Source organism: Ovis canadensis, chromosome 1 (assembly GCF_042477335.2).
Source record: "Ovis canadensis isolate MfBH-ARS-UI-01 breed Bighorn chromosome 1, ARS-UI_OviCan_v2, whole genome shotgun sequence".
In the NCBI taxonomy this organism is placed as follows: Eukaryota; Metazoa; Chordata; class Mammalia; order Artiodactyla; family Bovidae; genus Ovis; species Ovis canadensis.
This window is the reverse complement of record NC_091245.1, coordinates 260450878-260473498: the sequence shown is the minus strand read 5'-3', so window position 1 is coordinate 260473498 and position 22621 is coordinate 260450878. Positions and strand designations below refer to the sequence as shown.

The 22621-nt window shown below is 40.0% G+C and overlaps 1 protein-coding gene across 1 annotated transcript in view; it reads left to right on the top strand.

Annotated features, from left to right (window-relative positions):
* ACP3 (acid phosphatase 3) overlaps nt 1-22621 on the top strand; it is a 59989-nt gene that overhangs the window by 5490 nt on the left and 31878 nt on the right. Inside the window, exons 2-7 of the mRNA XM_069550523.1 lie at nt 5631-5726; nt 9734-9820; nt 10276-10428; nt 14876-14974; nt 18393-18485; nt 19456-19588. Coding sequence (XP_069406624.1) covers nt 5631-5726; nt 9734-9820; nt 10276-10428; nt 14876-14974; nt 18393-18485; nt 19456-19588 — 661 coding nt within the window. The remainder of the gene's footprint in view (nt 1-5630; nt 5727-9733; nt 9821-10275; nt 10429-14875; nt 14975-18392; nt 18486-19455; nt 19589-22621) is intronic.

The following is a 22621-nucleotide window of genomic DNA, read 5'->3' as shown; positions in this document are numbered from 1 at the left end:
AGATATGAAAAAGTTTAAGTTAAATCATTTTCCCCGGGTCACCTGGCTAGGTGTTGACAAACAAGGGTTTGAATCCGGGTCTAACCAACTCAAGCCCAGAGCTTTTCTGAGATGTCATGCAGTTCCACTCAGTTTAACATACAGGTTCATCCCTCCTCTCTCCTGCAGGCTCAGTATCCTCCTGGGCCCCAAATACATCCCATTAGCGTGCCAGGTCTTTCAGCCTTCCTCATGGGGAGTGCAGGGTGCATTCCCACCCTGAGTCCCTTAAGAAGGAGTTGGCTTCCCTTCTAACCTCTGAAGTGTCATTCATGTACTCAACTCATTCCTCTCTACCCAAAGTCTTTCACTTTTTAATTCTCTTTACCAGAGGAATTATTTCTCAGTTCCTAAAAGAATAAAATTAAATAAACTTTTTCTTCATGGCAAGGTTTGTGCATCAAGAGATGTTCATGACTTGGAACATACCTAACAAAATAGGAAGTGGAGTTTAATGCCACAAGCCAAGTTCTCTTAGCAACCAAGTGAATGTGCCAGGAGATGCAGAAGCTGGACATTCCAGGAAGATAGAACATGAAGGCCCTGAAGCTGGAACACAATTAATGTGCTGGATAGAACAGCAGAGTCTCCTCTGGCTAAGCAAGCTTAGCAAGAATGTAAGGGAAGAGCATGGCCATGGGCAGGACCACATCAAGTAGTGTCTAGTGAGCTATTGTAAGGACTTTGAATTTTATGCAAAGAGCAGTGGGAAATGATATAATGTCTGAGTCAGTGGGAGTACATGAAACAAGACTGGCCACACATGAGCTGATCATTGTTGGAGCAAGTGATGGATTCATAGTGGCTCATTATGAAAATCTCTATTTTTGTATATTTTTTATTTTTTTTTTTTTTCTTTTTTTTTTTTTTTAGTTTTTTATTTTTTACATTTTAAAATCTTTAATTCTTACATGCATTCCCAAACATGAACCCCCCTCCCACCTCCCTCCCCATATTCTGCAAAAAAAAAAAGTGTGATAGAATAAGAGGACATTCGAGGGTTCTAAAGCAATCAAGACACTATTCTGACTTACACTTTAGAGCTCTTGACTGATGGCAGGGAAGGGGGACTAGACAAGATGTCCTCCAGTCATCAGGGTCTCCACATCATACACAGTGCACCAAATCTGGTCAACAGACTCAGTGGAGCAGATCAGTCACATGGGCACCAAATCATGGTTCTTTTTAAAAAGTTACATTTGATTTAGTAGTAGTAGTGAAAGTTGCTCAGTTGTGTCCAACTTTTTGTGACCCCGTGGACTACAGACCACCAGGCTCCTCTGTCCATGGAATTCTCCAGGCAAGAATACTGGAATGGGGTATCATGCCCTTCTCCAGGGATCTTCCTTCTCCAGGGATCAAACCCAAGTCTCCTGCATTGCAGGCAGATTCTGTACCATTTAAGCTACTAGGGAATTCCCCTTTGATTTAAAAGGGTAAAGACAATGTGATATGGTGGGGAAAACAATGGGCTAGCAATCATGGGAGGGAGGCAAGAGATCTGGATGGCTTATTTCATCTCTTTAAGCCTTGCTTTTCTTATTTTTTCAGTGCAGCAATAGTGCCAATCTGTCCTCACAGAGTTGTAAGAATTAAAAGAGATAGCAGAGGAAAGAGTTGTACAAAACCATGGAAACACAAACATAAGGGGTTGTTATTATCCTGGATGTCTTCCTTTTGTAATCTGCAAATTTGTAACTTGCGAACAGTCCTACTGAAGTACCAGTAGGTTCAGTACCAGTAGTACAGTAGTACCACTAGTCTTAGGCTTCTAAAAGATTTTATATACTGTGATTGCTGGACTGAGAACAGAAGATACACATTTGGGCAGCAGCTAAGAAGATTGCCCTGCCACAGACTTAAAAAAAAAATTCCTGAGCATAGTCCAAAGCCTCCAGGTAAAGTGAAGAAACTCCAGAAGCTCGAGAACGCCACCTTCATGTGCTTGAGGGACAGGTGTGCATGTGCGCACATACACACACACACACATATACATGTTAATTTCTAGCACTGGAGGTGGAAGATGGTTCATTAAGTGTTTCTGTGGAACACCCCTTCCAAAGAGTTCATAGCGTGTGTGAGCCACTACCTCAGAAACCCTGAAAACCTACTGAAATGTCCATGTGTGCTCAGTCATGTCCGACTCTGCAAAGTCATGGAGCCTGCCAGGCTCCTCTGTCCATGAAATTTTCCAGGCAAGAATACTGGAGCGGGTTGCCATTTCAGGAGATCTTCCCCATCCAAGGATTGAACCCACGTCTCTTGCTTCTCATGCATTAGCTGGCATATTCTCTACCAGCACACCACCTGGAAAGCCACTGAAATGTAGGGGAGTACAATTATTCCTGACCTGTAAAACAGAGCAGGAAGGCTTGCCCACGTCTTACGGTTTTGTTTCAGCTTTGCTCTTTAAGATACTCGTCTAAGGATACTACACTTGTTTTTCTCCCTGGGCCATTCTGTCATTTAGTTGCATATCCTCAGATTTATCTGTTGAATAATGTTTGAGGATGTTTCTTACATCAAGGTTTTGGTTTCCTCTGATGCAACACAACTCCTACACACACACACACACACACACACACACACACTTTCCAATTTTAGTTGATAAAAAAGCAGCAGGTCCCAGATTTTCCACTGGTGGGAGGCTAAGAGGCATGTTAGAGCAGAGAGAAATGAGCCTCTTATGTGGGTTCAGAAACTGGTGTTGGACTCACAAAACCTGTTTATATTTCTGCTTAACCACTTACGCACCATGTGACCTTGGGCAGGTCATTTAACTAAGGCCAGTTTTCTGGTGTGTGAAATGAAGATAATGATAGTAATTGCTTTGTAGAATTGATGAAAGGATTAGATATATAAGAAGCACAGCTTCTAGGACAAAGCAACCATTCTAAAAGTGTTGAGTTATTGTGATTACAGACGGGTAGGAAGTGTTGTAAGTTATTTTGCTATAGTGTCTCTCATCCAACTTCTCTGGGTCAGTGACTCTCAGCTAAGGGTAGTTTTGGCCCCTGGGGGACATTTGGCAATGTCACAACTGAGGAATGCTATTCTAGTGGGCGAGTGCCAGGGACATTGCTAAACATCCCTACTATGCACAGAACAGTCCTCCACAGCCAAAATGCCAACTGTGCTAAGGATGAGAAACTCTAGAAACTAAACAATGTGGAGTTTATAATTCACTGAAACCAGATAGTAATTTTGTTATTCAGATTGGGAAAGTCTTAGTCCCTTAGTCATGTCCTACTCTTTGTGACCCCATGGACTATAGCCTGCCAGGATCCTCTGTCCATAGACTTCTCCATACCTACTTGAGTGGCATGCCTTTTCCTTCTCCAGGGGATCTTCCCCACCCAGGTCTCCTGCATTGCAGATTCTTTACAGTCTGAACCACAAAGGAAGCCTTCAAGTACTTTGCACAATTACCTGCAATCTAAAAAGTATAAAATGTGTTGTGATTGTGGAAACAGAAGCACTAATGATTAGCCTCAACAATTTCTGATCATGATCAAGTCACCCCTAGTGACTAACTGTAGATGCCCATCAGAGAGTACACAGCTAAGTGACCATTCATGACAATAATTCCTTACTTGACCAAAATAGTTTCTTAAGATCCACCACACCATTGTTCCTCTGTTTGCCATAGCCTGTTCTACTGAGATTTCAATTTCTTACCAGTTTAGATGGCTAAAAGATAAGTTTTCTTCAAACACCAGAGACACAACCCAGTCTTAGAAGCCTCCCTCCTTTTCCTTTTCCTGGAATCCCATCTCAAAGATGACTAAAGTCTGAGACTGTTCCTTACTCTGTGTCTGCTAAACTGTTTTACAAGATTTCGAAAGAACAGCCTCTTGGCTTTCTTTTCAGTGGAGCATGTTAGCTAAGTAGTATGTGTGACCAGTGCAGGAAGTCTCAGAGAATGCAAGGTGTTAGGCAGCCCTCCTCTGTATTAAAAATGTTTGCTGATACCAGTGCAGACTTCATCTTGTATTTCTTGAGTTTTTCTTTTCTTATCTTTTGCTTATAAAATAGCTTTGTGTTTGGTTCGATATGCTATTCAGAAAGCATATTAAAATCAAAGTACCAAGGTTTCAGCCCTGGTTCATTTCCTGGGATGGGAAGATCTGCTGGAGAAGGGATAGGTTACTCACTCCTGTATTCTTGGGCTTCCCTTGTGGCTCAGCTGGTAAAGAATCCACCTGCAATGTGGGAGACTGGGTTTGATCCCTGGGTTGGGAAGATCCTTTGGAGAAGGGAAAGGCTACTCACTCCAATTTATAGCCTGGAGAATTCCATGGACTATATAGTCCATGCGATCACAGAGAGTCAGACACAACTGAGCAACTTTCACTCGCCAAGGTTTCAAAAGTCCAGACATTGTAAAATGTGCAAAGAAGCACGATGACATGCACACAAATCCAGAAGCATGTTCTTAAAATGTTGAGAATTAGCTTTTCTAATCTCACTGGCAAGTTCTTTATCCTTCTTCCTAAAAACTAATAAATCATTGGCCAAAGATGGTCACAAACTGTATGTAGCATTTTAAAGTGACTACTTTTATGTGTCAAAATGTTAACACTATTACTACTATAATCATAATTAGGGAGGGGATATTTCTCATCAGTGGAGAAGGCAATGGCACCCCACTCCAGTACTCTTGCCTGGAGAATCCCATGGACAGAAGAGCCTGGTAGGCCACAGTCCATGGGGCCGCTAAGACTCAGACATGACTGAGTGACTTAACTTTCACTTTTTACTTTCATGCATTGGAGAAGAAAATGGCAACCCACTGTAGTGTTCTTGCTTGGAGAATCCCAGGGATGGAGGAGCCTGGTGGGCTTCCATCTACGGAGTCACACAGAGTCGGACACGACTGAAGTGACTTAGCAGCAGCAGCAGCATTTCTCATCAGAGCTTGTCTGTAATAAAGTGATCTTGCTAAACTTTGTTTTTCCCTCTTGCCCTATATGATGTACAAATCATTCTCCACCTGTGGAGACCTGTGGGTCACCTGACTTCTAATGACTCATCATTCTCATTCACATTACTTGAAACAATAACAGTTCACTAACAGTTTTCCTGTGTTTCTGGTAATGTGAATAACAAAATGATTAGGAAAGTGTTAGTAAACTTAGAATAGCAATTTTAACCTAAAATTTACTTGAGGAGGTTTTTAAAATCCTAATGCCCTGGCTGCATCTGAAACTAATTAAACCAAAATCACAAGGGAGGAATCCAGTCCTTAGAAATTTTTTAACTCCTGAGTTGATTCCAGCAAGCATCCAATGTTGAGAACCAGAGGTTTAGAAGAAACCTCCATCACAATTTAAAAAAAAAGTAAAAGTCGCTCAGTTGTGTCCAACTCCTTGCAAACCCATGGACTACAGTCCATGGAATTCTCTAGGCCAGAATACTGGAGTGGGTAACCTTTCCCTTCTCCAGGGGATCTTCCCAAACCAGGGATCGAATCCAGGTCTCCCACATTGCAGGTGGATTTTTTACCAGCTGAGCCACAAGGGAAGCCCTCTATCACGATGAACAGGCAAAACACCTAAGCTGGTAACATGACTATCTCAATCTGTTTTCAGGTTTTTAGGCATGGAGACCGAAGTCCTATTGAAACCTTTCCTAATGATCCCATTAAGGAATCCTCATGGCCACAGGGATTTGGCCAACTCACTCAGGTTGGTTGAATTTTCATCTAAGGGTTTCTGATGAGTCTTAAGGGGAACTGTGGAACTGTTACAATATATTGAAACCGTATAACTACTTTAGTTACTCAAATACGGGGAAGTGTTTTGCACAGGTACCTGGGATCTAAAAAGTGTAAAATGTGTTTTGATTGTGCTCAACATTTTCTGATCATGATCAAGTCACCCCTACTGTCTAGTAACTATAGGAAAATTGTATAGAATTTTATATAGAATTATAGAAATATATAGAATTTTGATATATATATGATTTCCTGTTGGGTTTATTAAAGCATGAGTTGTGCATGGACAACAGAAGAATCAGTTCAGTTCAATCACTCAGTCATGTACAACTCTGCAACTCCATGGACTGCAGCACATCAGGCTTCCCTGTCCCTCACCAACTCCTGGAGTTTGCTCAAATTCATGTCCATCAAATTGGTGATGCCATCCAACCATCTCATCCTCTGTCATCCCCTTCTCCTCCTGACTTCAATCTTTCCCAGCATCAGGGTCTTTTCCAATGAGTCAGGTCTTCGCATCAGGTGGCCAAAGTATTGGAGTTTCAGCTTCAGCATCAGTCCTTCCAATGAATATTCTTTGGCACTCAGCTTTCTTTATAGTCCAACTCTCACATCCATACATGACTACTGGAAAAACCATAGCCTTGACTAGACAGACCTTTGTTGGCAAAGTAATGTCTCTGTTTTCTAATATGCTGTCTAGGTTGATCATAACTTTTCTTCCAAGTAGCAAGCATCTTTTAATTTCATGGCTGCAGTCACCATTTGCAGTGATTTGGGAGCCCAATAAAATAAAGTCTGTCACTGTTTCCATTGTTCCCCCATCTATTTGCCATGAAGTGATAGGACTGGATGCCATGATCTTAGTTTTTTTAATGTTGAGTTTTAAGCCAGCTTTTTCACTCTCCTCTTCCAGTTTCATCAAGAGGCTCTTTAGTTCCTCTTTACTTTCTGCCGTAAGGGTGGTGTCATCTGCATATCTGAGGTTATTGATATTTCTCCTGGCAACTGGTTTCAGCTTGTGCTTCATCCAGCCAGGCATTTTGCATGATGTACTCTCAGTATAACAGAAGAATACATGAACTTAAAAGATGCTGAAAAGAGCCAAGAATTGCTTACAAGCCAGCCCGTGAGTTTCTCAGGCTCCACCTGAGAAAGTAGAAAATAATCCTGAATCATCAGAGTTAGGAAAACTCGATTCTTTGGTACTAGTATTGCTAAAATTAATTTTTATTAGATGGATGTATTGGGATTGAACCTTCGTTAAAAGTAGTCAGTTAAACACAGGGAGCCCTACTTCCTAAAGAGCACCCAAGAAGGTGAACTGGGAAACAAAGACATCTGTGGTCATGCTCCTGTGCCCTGCCCACTTCACCTGTGTAAGTGGATTAACCTTCTGTTTGGAGCCACAAGGCCATGTGTATTGCTTCTGTCCTGACCAAAATATTGTTTAAATATACTAAGAAAATATCATAGAATGTTTAGAGTTGAATATCTACCCTAAATTAATGGGTCTTGATCTTGGTTAAATATTGGAACTACTTGGAGAGCTTTACAAAATACTATTGTCTGCCTGGAAGTTTCTTATTTAACCCATCTAGGGTGCAGCCTGAACAGTGGGATTTTTAGAAACTCCTTCATCTAGCATGTAGCAAAGGCTGAGAATTACTGTCCTAACTGCAGCATCTCAATGAGGAGAAAATGCAAAGAGGCTATTTGAGGCCAGCATCTTCTGGCCCCCATCAGAGCTCTTCTCACCATAGCCTACATAACTTTTGGCTTCCTGGAAAAAAGAAGGGTTATAAAACTACAGGGCTGCTTCATGGGATCTATGGTTCTGTCAAGACTCTGGTTCCCCTGCTGTAATGTCCCACTAAAATCAAAAGATTCTTCCAGACTGTGGGATCTGTCTGGGTTCTTCTGGCATTCTCTTGGCTAGCCACCAGTTTCTCCTGGTGTTCTCAATCTTCCCAGTGCAAGTGAATTATCGGAGGATCTTGTTGAAATGCAAATTCTAATTAATTGGGCCTGACATGGCCTGAGATTCTCCATTTCTAACAAACTCCTAAGTGATGCTCATGGTGCTGGTACATGGCCACTCTTGAAGTAACAAGGTTCTGAAGGTCAAACTCCTGCCCTTGGCTCATTGTTCAGTCCCTCCATCATGTCCAGCTCTTCACAAACCCATAAACTGCAGCATACTAGGCTTCCTTGTCCTTCACTATCTCTTGGAGTTTGTTCCAACTCATGTCCACTGAGTCAGTGATGCCATCCCACCATCTCATCCTCTCTTGTCCCCTTCTCCTCCTGCCTGCAATCTTTCCCAGCATCAGGGTTTTTTCCAATGAGTCAGCTCTTTTCATCAGGTGGCCAAAGTATTGGAGCTTCAGCATCAGCCCTTCCAGTGAATATTCAGGGTTGACTTCCTTTAGGATTGACTGGTTTGTTCTCCTTGCAATCCAAGGGACTCTCGAGAGTCTTCTTCAACACCACAGTTCAAAAGTATCAATTCTTCAGCACTTAGCCGTTCTTTATAGTCCAGCTGTCACATCCATACATGATTACTGGAAAAACCATAACTTTGACTAGACAGACCTTTGTAGGCAAAGTAATGTCTTTGCTTTTTAATATGCTGTCTAGGTTTGCCATTGCCCTTGACTAGGTACTTCCAATCTGTGTAGTGACAAAAAAATGGTTCTTTTTGAGTTCAATGGTTTCCAAAGTATGGTCCCTGGATGAGCAACATCACCATTACCTGGAAATTTGTCAGAAATGTAAATTCTCTGGCCCCCCGACTGAACTAGAAACTCTAGGGTTGAAGCTGGGGAATCTTTGTTCTTAATGAGTTCCCCAGGTGATTTACTGTTCTATAGAAGATGACTATTTCCTTAAAAGTTTAGCTTTAGGTTAGAACAACAATTATACCAAAAGTACTTGCTTCTTCAGCTATCCAGGTCATTCAGGAAACTCACAAACCTCAAAGTACACATTATTCTTTTCCTACTTCTTTTCCCATCTAGAAAGGTAGCCAGGAGTGGCAAGTAAATGAGTGGAACCAATCCAAAGCCACAGTGACCACATCTTTTCTGACTCCTCTTCTGATGAGGCTCTGAATTAAAGACAGACTTGAATGCAATATTGCCCAAAACATAGTGTTCTACTACACAGATCTGAGTCATTTAGGGAACTTGTCAAAATACAGATTCCAGGGCTACACTCAGGATCCAATGAGCTGAAATCTCTGACAGAAACACTGAGGAATCTGCATTTCAAGAAGCACCCTAGATAATTTTGCTTCTGATGCACAGTAATGCTTGAGGACCATCAAGCTAAGGCAACACTTCTCGATGACTAACTGCCATTAGAATCTTAATGAGCTTGTTAAAAAACAGATTTCTGAGCTCTCCCCACAATGATTCTGGTTCAATAGGTCAAGGGTGGGGCCCAAGAATTTGGTTTCTAACATACTCCCAAGTGATACTAATACTGCTGATCCAGAGTCCACACTTTGAATAACAGACTTTAACTTTTCATGAGCCAGACATAAGTGAACTGTATAGACAATAAATTATTTCACTCAGAGGTTGAAGGTGATCTTTAGATTCATCAAGTCTAATCTCATAGGACGATCGAATTTTTTCCATAAGAAAACCAGCCCTTGAAAGTCTCTATCAACAAAGATGACCCACTGCCAGAAGAGATGAACCATTTACTTAAATTCAATCAATCACCAGCTATTAACTGTACAAGATTCTATGTTAAGTGCTAATGACAATGAATTGAGTTTTCTCAGGGAGCTAATTTAATCATAACTAAAGATTACAGTTCTTTTTTCCTGTTTGCATTTTAAAATGTGTTGTTACTATGAAACTATTAAAATATACCATTATTCACTCTACTTATTGAATGAAGAGTGATAAGACTCACGGCTTCATAGAACTTACTTTCAATAATTTTTTCTCTTATTTGTTCCGATAGTTGGGCATGGCGCAGCATTATGAACTTGGAGAATATATAAGGAAACGTTATGAAAACTTTTTGAATGAATCTTATAAACATGAACAGGTAAGTTGGGAAGCTAATAGTGGGAACCTTGTCCTTTGAAATAATTTAACATAATGTATTTGTAAAAGTTTCCTATTTCCTAAGGAACTTATAAAAGTCAGATATCTTGTTTACAAACGTACTCCTCTTTGTATAAATATTTTGTTCCTAAAAAAAAGTATGAATATAAGTAAGTTCAAAATGGACACCTATCGTAAATATTTTGGCTTGGCAAGTAGCCGCTACTTAATTTGTCTCTTTTATCAATTCAACTGTTGACACACCAGGTTGTTTTAAGTCATGGCGTGCCCATAACACTGTCTTTTTCATAATAGGTATTATGATTATGATGCTACCATGTCTGCTAATATTTTGGTGTGGGTGTCCTGCCATTTCTCAAATATACTATTAACTCCATAGTGGAGGGAAAACCACAGTTCCTCTCAATTGGATCTGCTTTGATTTTCCCACCCTAGGTTCATGTTCGAAGCACAGATATTGACCGGACTTTGATGAGTGCTATGACAAACCTTGCAGCCCTATTTCCCCCAGAGGGTATCAGCATCTGGAATCCCAGCCTACCCTGGCAGCCCATCCCAGTGCACACAGTCCCTGTTTCTGAAGATCAGGTCAGTTTTCTGGGAAAAGAGATTTCATTTGTTCTGGAAGAAGCAAGGCAGCCTATTCAGGACTTGCGGATTTGGGAGTCTGGACACTTTGTGGGCTGTGCAGCCTTAATTCTTTCCTAAATAATGGTGCCCAGGACATAGAAAGCCCTGGTACAGAATTTCTCTTTAGAGATTTATTATCCACTTTGTTTTGCTATTCTTTTAGCTTCTGGCAATTTGTCTCTCTTCAGCTTTACATGCACACACACAGTTCTCAGTGTTCTGCCTTCAATTCCCAGGTTTTTGGTGCCCGACAAAAGGTTCTCCACCCTCCAAAATATCCTAAGGCCTCTCTACCTAGAAAATATCCCTCCCCTGATGAAAATCCCCTTTCCTGCTAAGGTGAAAAAAGAAAGATTTGGGTGCATAATTGGTGGCCAAAACTTTATATGTGTCGTAATAATTACCTTTCATAACAGCCATGAATGAACAATATTATTGCGCTCCTTTTATAGCCAGAGAAGTCCAATGAAAAAAATAGATCCAAAGTCACACAGCTGATAAACATCACTATTGGGACTAGAACCAGACACATCTCACTCCAGAGTAATTTCCTTTTGTGCAAACTAGTCATTCTCAGAATTAGTTGCATATTAGAATCACCTGGAAATTTTTAAAAATATTGATGCTGAGCTCACACCCCATAGTACATCAGCATCTCTGAGTGTGGGACCCAGGCACCAATATGTTTTTATTTATTTATTTATTTATTTATTTATTTATTTTTAACAATATGTTTTTAAAAATTTCCCCTGGATGATTCCAGTGGACAGCCAAGCTGAGAACCAGTACCATAAACCAAGTTGCCTAAATGAAGTTGTTCAAGAGAAACTCCCAAATTTATTTACACTATTGGGACTGACCAAGAACTCTTTTATCTTTTCAGAGGAATTTCTATTCTTAAAATAGTAATAATAAATCTAGCTAATCTTCTTAAATTCTCTGGAATTTAAGACTATATGAAGGAAATAGTCTGGGACAAGGAACTCTTCCTAATTCCCCTGGAGTCACATTATAACATGGCTATCTCCTCTCTTTATGACTGAAGCTTAGCATGACTACTGGACCTAGAATGTTGCCTGGTGACCTCTGGGTTAGATTACTATCCCATTTGCATTGTCAGTACTCCAAGAAATTTGACTTAATTGCTGAGCCTGGTGACTTAAGAATTTTTCCCAAGTGCTTCATAGAAATAGCTTAACCCTGTCAACCTCTCTAGGTAAATCTACTCCAATCAAATTTTCTAGTGTTTCCTGAAAAGACAAGATGATTTATGCCTCTTTCCTTCACAGAATCAGAAGTGAATCGTGATTAATCAGTGTTTGGGGGTGGAGGGGGGAGGGGTGCTTATGAATATTTTCTTTGAAAAAGAAAAACATTCACTTTTCCCACAGCCTTTTCAACATAAAGACTGGACAGAAGCACCAGCTTTAGCCAGTATAAACCAGGGTAGTTATTTCACCCTTAGTCCTGAAAGACAATGGTTAGCTTACATAGTAAAGAGATGCAACTGCTATTAGAAGAGGAAGAAAAAAACATTGAGAGTGAAGGAGAGAGGCAAGGAAGAGAGAAATGAGAAAAATGGCCCCCTTGCCTGTGGCCCCCTGAAACCTACTCACCAAGATGAAACAATTCTAACATCAACTAAGAAATTTAACAAAATCAATCAACTAAAGTTATTCCTAGAACTCTGCTAAGTGCTATCCAGAAATAGAAGGGAAATATGAGACCAGTTTTCTTGCTTAATTTACAGTCCATTTGATGAAAAAAGATTCACACATGTGAAGTATGTAGAAGACAATACAAGGTGGGCGGGCAATGATTTCAAAAACAAGCTGCCCATGTTGGAGGAATTCAGAGACGAAGTCATACTTAGAACAATAAAGGGCAGTCGTTCAAGTCTTCACGGACAGAGTGAGAACTTGAACCAGACCTTGGAGGACGGTAAGAAAGGACAAGAAGGCAACCCCAAAGCTTAGCTTTGAGTCAATGTAAAGCACTTGCCCTTCTGTGTCCAGAGTTCTTGTCTAGAAAGAATGAAAGCAAGACTGAATGACTGTGTTGGACACATGTTAGAGAATCCAAATTCAATAACCAGAAGGAATCTTGAGATAAAGGCAGCATGATATAGAAGGAGGGTTTAATTTAAAGTTGGGAAAACTTGAGTCTGAGAGCCACCCACCACTTCAGATACTTGACCTTACTTCCCTGTTCTTCAGTCTCCTTTTCTATAGAATGGAAATACTAATGCCCACCTAACTTCTTCACAGGGATTTGTGAAAACCAAGTTGGTTAAGAAAAGCAAATGACTTTATAAACTACAAAATGCTGGACAGATGTTTAGGTGATTATTCTGTTTTCATCTAGACTCTTTGAATATGTGGGATGAGAAAACTAAAGTCTCGAAAAGTTAAGTGATTCATTAAAACCTAGACCTTTAAAAGAACAGTCCTGTGCAGGTAGGGAAATTTAGATGTAAAGCAGTGGATGTAGAAGAAATTGTATTTACCTCAGTACTGTGCACACATCTGATGAGCAGGGCTTTGGGGCACTTGTCTGACATTGACTTGGAGGGAGAAGATACTGGGGCCTCTGAAAATAACTCGAAACCATGCATGAGTGAGGAAATGAAGGCCTGAAAGTAGACGGCAAGGACATTAGAGAAAGAAAGCAAGGTATGAGCAGGTGACACAGAATCAGAAATGACAGACAGGAAGCAACTTATCAAAAAATGACTTTTGAGTAGCATTCAATATGTCAGGTCGTGTTCTAGGCTTTGACAACAGTGAACAAATGACAGCAATGAGCAAGATAGGCAAGACCCTGGCTGTCTTCCAGTTTATGTTTTATAGGAAACATGATAAAGAAGTACATAAATACAGTCATTTCAAATGGCAGTGAGTTCCTTGAAGGAAATAAAATAAGGTAATGTGATAGTGGCTGAGCAAAATGTCTAGAAGAGCTGTAGAGGGGGAATGTCTCAGACAGGGAACAGTCTGCAGAGGCTGCCAGCCTGTGTGTTCAGGGTACAGCAAGGATGCTCCCAGCATTGTTGGAAACAAGGGAGTGAGGGGGCAGCAGTAGGAAAGCAGGACAGAAAGATCACTAGGGGCTGAGTTTGGATTTTATTCCAAGTAAAATGGAAAGACGGTGAAAGTTATAAGCTACAGAATGGTATGATTTGATTGACGGCTTCAACATATTAGCCTTTGAAAAGATAAAACAAAAAGCATTAGTGTAGTTGCTGCATGAAGGATGAATTGTGATACAAAGTGATCCCACAGAGAGCCCTTACAATAGTTGAAACACAGATTAGGGTGGTCTGGACTGGGAGGAGACAATGAAGATAAAGAAGATAGGTCTACTTTGGATAGACTCCTGAACAATGTGGGTTTGAACTACACGGGTCCACTTACATACACATTTTTTTCAATAAATGTATAATACAGCACTACAAAACCCACAACAGGTAGGCTGTCTCAGATGTGAAACAGTGGATATGGACCCTAAAGCTACACCAATTTTAAACTGTGTAAGGGTTGGCAGCCATAATCTCTGTGTTGTTCAAGAATCAGCTGTGTTTTGGAAGTAAACAGGCAAAAGTGATTAGTCTATGAAGCAGGATGATAAATTTTGCTATTGACAAAGGAAGAGAGAATACCAAACGAAGAGGTTGAGTTCAAGGTTGTAAATGTCAAATCTGAGGATGAAGATAAACATTCAACTAACGATATCCACCAAGGGCTGGAAATACAGGACTAGCTCAGATGGAAAGTGAAGAGCAATGAAATGAACTTGGAAGTTATCAGCCTATAGATTATAGTTAAAAATAGAAAGGATTGTCAGGTTTAAACTCCCTTTAAAGGGATGATCACTTTGTCCTCATAATAGATTTTCAAATATATTTTCTATGGTTTTAGTATGTGCCCTTATTTTAACAGTCTGCAAATTTGCAAGAACTTACTTCAGTGAATGATTAATGAATCTCTTAAGATTCTTTCTGGCACCTCTAATTCATTTCTGTGTACTCGTGTGTGTGTGTGTGTGTGTGTGTGTGTGAAAGAGAGAGAGAGAGTGCATGGACACAGATGTGTCTCTAGTGCTAGAACTGAAAGAGATTCTGAAGGAAGCAAGAGAACAGTTACTGTCTCACAGAGAGACCAGAAGCAAGACTATTTACCAATAACACAGTCTTATCTAGGCAAGTTTATGAAAGGGACAGAAAAGCTTTTGAGTTGTGGGTAACTTATTTAAGACCTGCAGATCATTTATCTTTTTCCTCAATTTTAGAATTCCATTCAGCTCAAAACATATTTGAATATTTTATTCAAGTCACTTTATATCTAATGGCTGCAGCTTCTTTAGTTCTTTCAACTAATAAAAGACTATGATTTCTCTTTTTCCTCAGTTGCTATACCTACCTTTCAGGAACTGCCCTCGTTTTCAAGAACTTCAGAGTGAGACTTTGATATCAGAAGAATTCCAGAAGAGGCTACATCCTTATAAGGTTAAAATATATATGTATGTCATTACTGGCATACAGAAATAGAAATTCTGGGACAATTTGAATATTATCAAAATATCCTTCCAAAAGTTAACAATTTAGAAAAGTACAAGAGTACCTGTTTCTCCACAGTATTCCCAACAGTGCATAGACAACTTTGAGGATATTTGCCAGTCTATAAGTGAAAGATGATATCACTAGAAGCATCCCTTCCAAAATCAGGACTGAGATAGGAAAGCCCAGTATCATCACTATTATAGAGCACTATGCTGCAGTATTCTTCTCTTATGATGAGTGATCTTTGGATATCTTCACCTAGTTAAATGCCCTTTGTATTTTTGACTCTGCTCACATCACCTGACTGTTTTTCTTCCGGGTATTGGTTTTCTTCATTTTTACTCTGCTCACGTCACCTGACCATTTTTCTTCGGGGTATTGGTTTTCTTCTTTTCATAAAGTTTTAGGAGCTTTCTCTCTATATTTTAACATTTTTTTCTGGCCCTCTTTTTGTTTGCCAATTTTGGGCTTCCCATGTGGTTCAGCATTAAAAAATTCTCCTGCCAATGCAGAAGAAGCGGGTTCAGTCACTGGGCTGGGAAGATCCCCTGGAGGAGAAAATAGCAACCCACTGCAGTATTCTTGCCTGGGAAATCCCAAGGACAGAGGAGCTTGGCGGGCTACAGGCCATGGGGTCACAAAAGAGTCAGACGTGACCTAGCGACTAAAACAACACTACTTGTTTACAGTTTTGTCACACGGCTGTATTTGTATATTTATAGTCACACTGAGAAAGGCCTTTACCACTCCTAGCTTACAAGGAAGCCTGCAACGCTTCTAATTTTACTATAGCTTCATTGCTATATTTATATATTGAATCCATTTACAGTTTGTACTGGTATTAGATGTGAGCTTTCTATCCTGCTGAAGTTTTCTCCCAGAAGATTACCTAAGGGCTTTGTCACTGTTTGTTGACTAGGGCATCTTTTCCCCCACTATTTTATATTAAAATTCCCATATGCCTATTTCTAGAATTTTTATTATTCTTTCATTTTATTAACCAAAATAACACTGTTATAATTATTAAAAGTTACATATGCCTAAATATCTAAAGGGCTGGACGTTCCACATTCTCTATTTTTTCTGAGTTTTCATGGCTATGTTTTCACTTACCTTTTCAGTGTTTTTAGTGAAAGTGAAAGTCACTCAGTCGTATGCAGCTCTTTGAGACCCCCATGGCCTATACAGTCCATGCAATTCTCCAGGCCAGAATACTGGAGTGAGTAGCCAATTCCCTTCACCACGGGAATTTTCCCAACCCAGGAATCAAATCTGGGTCTCCTGCATTGCAGGCAGGTTCTTTACCAGTTGAGCTACCATGGAAGCCCAGGGGAAGCTCAGGGAAGTTTTTATTGAGATCATATTAAATGCATAAATTAGGGAGAATTCAAAACTTTGTTGCAAATTTGTATAGTCTTCCTTTCCAAGAACACAAAATATTTTCCTATCTGTTCTTATCTTCAAGATCGTTTTAAGGTTTTCTTCATACAGATTTTTCTGTTAAGTTTGTCTCAGGTTTATAATATTTACAAATAATAATGGCTTACCTCTACTTTTCCAATATTTATATTTCTGACTTATTTTGCCTGTTTATATTGGCTGGTACTTACAGTTCAGTACTACATAATAGAATTGGTAGTGGGCATTCTTGTCTTAGTCCTGATTTTAGCAGTATTTCCCTATTAAACATGCTGGCCTTTTGACCAGATAGAGATATTTTTATCAAGTTAAGGAATTAGTTATCTTTCCTATTTTCTTGAGTGTTTTTCAGTACTGGTGTTTAATTTTTTGAAAGGTGTTTTCAACATTTTTAGTACAATTAAGTTACTTTTCTCTTGGATCAATTAATAAGATTAATTATATTCATAGATTACTACTATTGAACCATCTTTACATGTGTAGATTCAAGCCTCTTTCTTTTTAGTATGATATTGAATTATTTATTAATAGTTTACTTAGACCTTTTGTATTAATATTCAAAGTAACTTCAGACTATAGTTTTCTTCTCTAGCCAGTCTTTGTCAGTATCAATGCTTACAAAAATTTTTTGGAAGTTTTCTCTTTCTTTATATGCTTCAGACTAGTTAAAATAACACTAGAATAACTTATGCTTGAAAAGCTTGATAGAATTTCCCCATAAAATAATCTGGCCCTGAAGATTTGTTTTGCTTTTTTTTGTTGGGGGAAGTTGGGGGCTCTTTAATAATTACTTCTGTTTATTTTATGGAAATTCATTTGTGTTAATATTGACAAATTTTATTTTCCTAGAAAATATATGCATTAGACAAACAGTATCTTCCAAAGGCTTCCCAGAAATTTCTGTCAATTCATTGAATAGATAGCTGACCAATGGGTCTCATTACCATGACAATCTAAGAACAATACAGAACTTGGAGAAATGTTTGCATCCCACCCAAATCTCACACTTATAGCCAGAACCAGGCCCCTTTTCTGTTGTGTTTTTCTGGGGTTGTTTGACCTGAGACATGGTTTCCTTTCTCACCTTCCACGCATTTATATATGAGTTATACTCCACCTGTTTCCAAAATGAATTTGAGGCAGTACACCTCAGTCTGATCCCAGGACACACCAGGAACATGTGGCTACTGACAGCACGTACCCACAATGTTTAATGTAAAAATGAGAAATATTTCAGTTCAGTTCAGTTCAGTTCAATTGCTCAGTCATGTTCGACTCTTTGTGACCCCATGAATCGCAGCACGCCAGGCCTCCCTGTTCATCACCATCTCCCGGAATTCACTCAGACTCACGTCCATCGAGTCCGTGATGCCATCCAGCCATCTCATCCTGGGTCGTCCCTTTTTCCTACTGCCCCCAATCCCTCCCAGCATCAGAGCCTTTTCCAGTGAGTCAACTCTTCGCATGAGGTGGCCAAAGTACTGGAGTTTCAGCTTCAGCATCATTCCCTGCAAAGAAATCCCAGGGTTGATCTCCTTCAGAATGGACTGGTTGGATCTCCTTGTAGTCCAAGGGACTCTCAAGAGTTTTCTCCAACACCACAGTTCAAAAGCATCAATTCTTTGGCACTCAGAAATAGTGTTTGTAAAAATCTTTGGGTTGGCATTATTATAGCCAGTATTACTGGTGTACTTGTATGTGAAGAACAGCAGTTCTCTCTGAGGGCAAGTTTGCCTCACAGGGACTCTTTGTCAGTGTCTGGAGACATTTTGGGTTGTCACCACTCAGAGACTAGGGGTGATATGGCCTCTAGAGGGTATGATGCTGAACATCCTACAGTGCACAGGGCAGCCCCACAAAAAAGAACTGTCTAGCCCAAACATCAACAATGTTCAAGTTGAGAAACTCCGATATAAAACATTTTTTTTACCTCTGTGTGTCTCAGGATTTTATAGAAGTCTTGCCAAAACTTACAGGATACCATGACCAGGATCTTTTTGGAATTTGGAGTAAAGTCTACGACCCTTTATTTTGCGAGGTAAACGTAAAAATATCAAAGATTAACATGTAATCTGATTTGATGACTTATGCCTATTTTGAAACAGATGAATACATTTTCCTTTGCTTTTCTGTGCCACGCCAGTTATTTTTCAGTCACTTAGAAATGCTGGGTTCCTGTCATGGACTTTAATGAAAAAAGCAATATTTTTATACTTTATTTAAATATTTTATAGTATTTTATATAAAAATTTTATAATATTTTATAAAAAGAAAGAAGTTACCTGATTTCTAGATATAGAAATAAGCAAACTTTGAACCACACTATTAAGATTGATCTATCAGGAAAGAATCTCTCTCTTGCTGTACAATGCATGTGAAATAATCTTTGTAGCTAGATAAATTCTATTTTTTAAAGGGTTTCATGGTGTTTTTCTCAATCATCATGCTCCACCATAATTCTGTTTTCCCAACCAGTTCACTGAATCTTGGGGCAAAATTCTGACCAGCCGCATGACCTCTATCCACTTCTGATTTTGAGGGCGTTGTGAGTGTCTAAGGAGCCACAGTTACTTTCAGAATTCCAACTCGATAATAAATGATACCTGTTGCCCTCTTCCACATCAGAGGTCATTGACCCAGGCACATTCAACGTTCCCAATATTTTCAGTGTATCATCAGCATCTGTTTCAAGGAAGACTTTTTAGTCTTATAAAAGTCTTCAATAAAAATAGCCCATTTTTCTGGTTCAAGTCTTGGGGTTTTGGGGTTTTTTTTTTCCTTACTACAGTTCAGTCTGAGCTATTCCACAGTGTGGCTAAGGTATTTTACATCTCTCTTATGTAATTCTTCTGTAGACTACTTCACTGTCATTTCCTCTTTCATGAACTCTCCCTCTCTCCCAAGAAAGGCTCGACACAGTACTTCTCATGGGAGAAGGAGGATAAAAAGTCAACAAAGAGGATAGTCAGAAATAAAATACACATTTTCTTCCTTTTTCTTTGATACAGGGTGTTCATAATTTCACTTTACCCTCCTGGGCAACAGAGGATACCATGACTAAGTTGAAAGAAATATCAGAATTGTCCCTTCTGTCCCTCTATGGAATTCATAAGCAGAAAGAAAAATCTAGATTGCAGGGGGGTAAGTATTTTTAAAAATGAGAGAAATGCATTAGAATTGTTGTTGAGTGATCTGGGTCTGAGTTCAGGTCCAACTGTTAATCAGCTATGTGACCTTGAATTAGACACATAATCATTCCACCAGCTTCTGTTCTGCAAATTGGGGGTAATACTACTACTCACTTCTTAAGTATTAAAGGTGAAAATGAATGTAGGTATTCCAAAGGCTTAGCACAAATAGTACCTAATACACTGTCAAACATTATGTGTTATATGATTAGCAAAATTATTCACTCTGGGCCTTAATTTTCCCAGCTGGAAAACAGAAACTTTGGGATAATGCTAAATGATACTTTTCATTCTTTCCAGATCAAAAAATCATGGATTTTGTATCTGAGTTCCATGAAAGTCAATTATGCCTGTTGGCTTACTGGATGAATTTTTTCAAGTGGGAGCAAAGGCAAAAGTGGCCTGTTTTCTTGGAACCCTTGGTTGTAACCACTGTTAAAGTTAATACAATATAATTTACAGGCTAATTATGCCCTGTTGATTAACATATATTGCAATTGACAAGTTTATGACACTGCTCAAATTTTTTCCTTGGTGTTAAAAAGTGTTGACTTTTCAGTGATGCCTCTTCTCAGCTGGATTTGACCTCTTACAGAGCCGGACATCCGAACATAATACAATAGCCTAACCCTAGTAATCAGGACAGGTGGGTAGAAGAAAGAAGCCAGGACCAGGCAGGACAGGGACAGGTGATAAGGCTCTGAGGGCAGCTGAGTGGCAGCCCAAGACCCAAGAGGATATGACAGGTTCAAATGTGGTTCATATAGACATTAAAACTAAAGATGGAGAGCAAGAGGAAGTCCACTGTGCCAGGCAGTCATAACAATGAAGAAATTTTAAGCCACAGGAGATGTTCTGAGTCATATACTCCACACAGTTTGAAGAAAACAATATAATCAGGACTCCAATCATTGCTGGACCCTATTCACCATGAAGTTGGAAAAGTTCAACAGACCTCCAGGAGAAAACAGAGACAAAGTATCCTAGGGGTTGGACCAGACTGGAAGGATGTTCACTCAGGACTGTAGAGCAAGAGAAAGAGTTTAAGTCACTAACCAGGAAGGGAGCTACAAAAGCTCATATAAAGAGTGAAGGGACTTGTAATAAGAACAGCTAATGAGGTATGAAGTCAAGATAGTTGGGAGTAATTTCATATGAGGTGAACATAGTACTTGGGGCAAGTAATTTAGGGCAGCATCATAAACAAATAATCAAGCTGCAGGCCTGCTGTTATAGAGACCTGGTTGCAAGACCCAGAGGGAGACTTGGAATGTACAAGTCTTCACTCCAAGCTTAGGATGTGAGCAGCAAGACTCAGCCCTTCCTTGGGGTTCAGAGAGCACCCAGAGGTGAGTCATAGTTGGAACTTGGTGTCTTCAGAATAATTATCAGGCAGGATATGGACTGTGTGTAGGGACAGAGCCCAGGATGCAACTCAGTCCTACAAACCAAACAACCAAGGACACAGAAGGTGGAAGCTGGGCCTCCTTGACCACACAAGTACCAGGTCTCATTCCTGAACCAGCAGGAGCCAACAGTATTGTGGCCAAATGCTTCAGATGGTGAAGACAGGACTCTGTTTCCCCCAACCTAGTCACGATGGGCTCAGGCAATCATCCACTCACTACTCAAGATGATATCCATGGACCAGCAAAGTCAGCATCACCAAGCCTCTGACAAGAAATGCGGAATTCCAGGTCCCATCACAGAGCAGCTGAATCTAAATCTACATTTTAATGAAATCCCATTAAAGTTTCAGAAGCACTTCTCTAGATGTAGGAGACAGTGAAGAAAAGGCCAGGGAAAGCCAGGAAGGAATCTACAAGAATCTGTTAATAGATGCAGGGGTCTGAATATAAGACCACATCTTATCTGAATATAAGATGTGGGATTTTTTTTCCCAACAGCTTGCTTATACTTCCTTTGCTTTTTTCCTTTGACTACTAGAAATTGCATTTTGGGGAAGTCACCTTCTCTCTCTGGGTCTCAGTTTCCCCATCTGGTGAGTGCATAAAACTAGATTCTATCAGAGTCCTTCCCTAAGGTATTCTCTGGGTCTTAGACTCCAAAAGCTAGCACTCATATGCACACACCTGTACTATTTTCCAGGGGAAGCTCAGTACTATTAATGAGCCAGGAAGTTGTTACCTTCATAATTCCTGCCAAGTCACAATTTCAGCCTATTGTTCAGATCTGGCAAAGCAAGAGAGGTTTGTCAACTATACACTTGTTGAGTTATAAAGCACCTGAACCTAATGCTGCAGAAAAAGCATGAACCGTTTGGTGACAGAGTCCCAGGGGAACATCAGGACTTTGCCCGGCATCTTCTTACCTTTGCCAGAACTTCTGTTCCATCAGTTGGTTTCAAGGGTGACACTGTTCAGTAATATCCTCCTCCCACTGCCTTCACCGCTACAATACCCCACCCCACCCTCAGCACACACACACACAAAGAAATCTCTAGACTAATTCCTAAGACTAATTTAGGAATATATGCCTGGTCCTGTTTGTATTAGGGTTTCCCAGGTGGCTCAGTGGTAAAGAATCTGCCTGCCAATGCAGGAGAAGCTGAGGATATGGATTCAGTCAATCCCGGGGTTGAGAGGATCCCCTGGAGGAGGAAATGGCAACCAACTCCAGTATTTTTGCCTGGGAAACCCCATGGACAGAGCAGCTTGACAGGCTACTGTCCATGGGGATGCAGAGTTGAACACAACTGAGCGACTAAGCATGAGCATGTACCTGTTTGTTTTAATGGAAACTGCTTCTTGCTGAAGACCAGAGGTTGGCAAGCTACAGCCTGCAGGCCAGATCTGGCCTGCTGCCACCTATTTTTTATTAGTAAAATGCTACTGAAGCTCAGTCACACTCATGCATTTATGCAGTATATTTAACTGCTTTTGTGCTTCCATTTGAGAATGAATGGTTGTGATGGAACACATGGCCCATAGAGCCTAAATCATATAACTTTTTTTCTCTTTCTTTT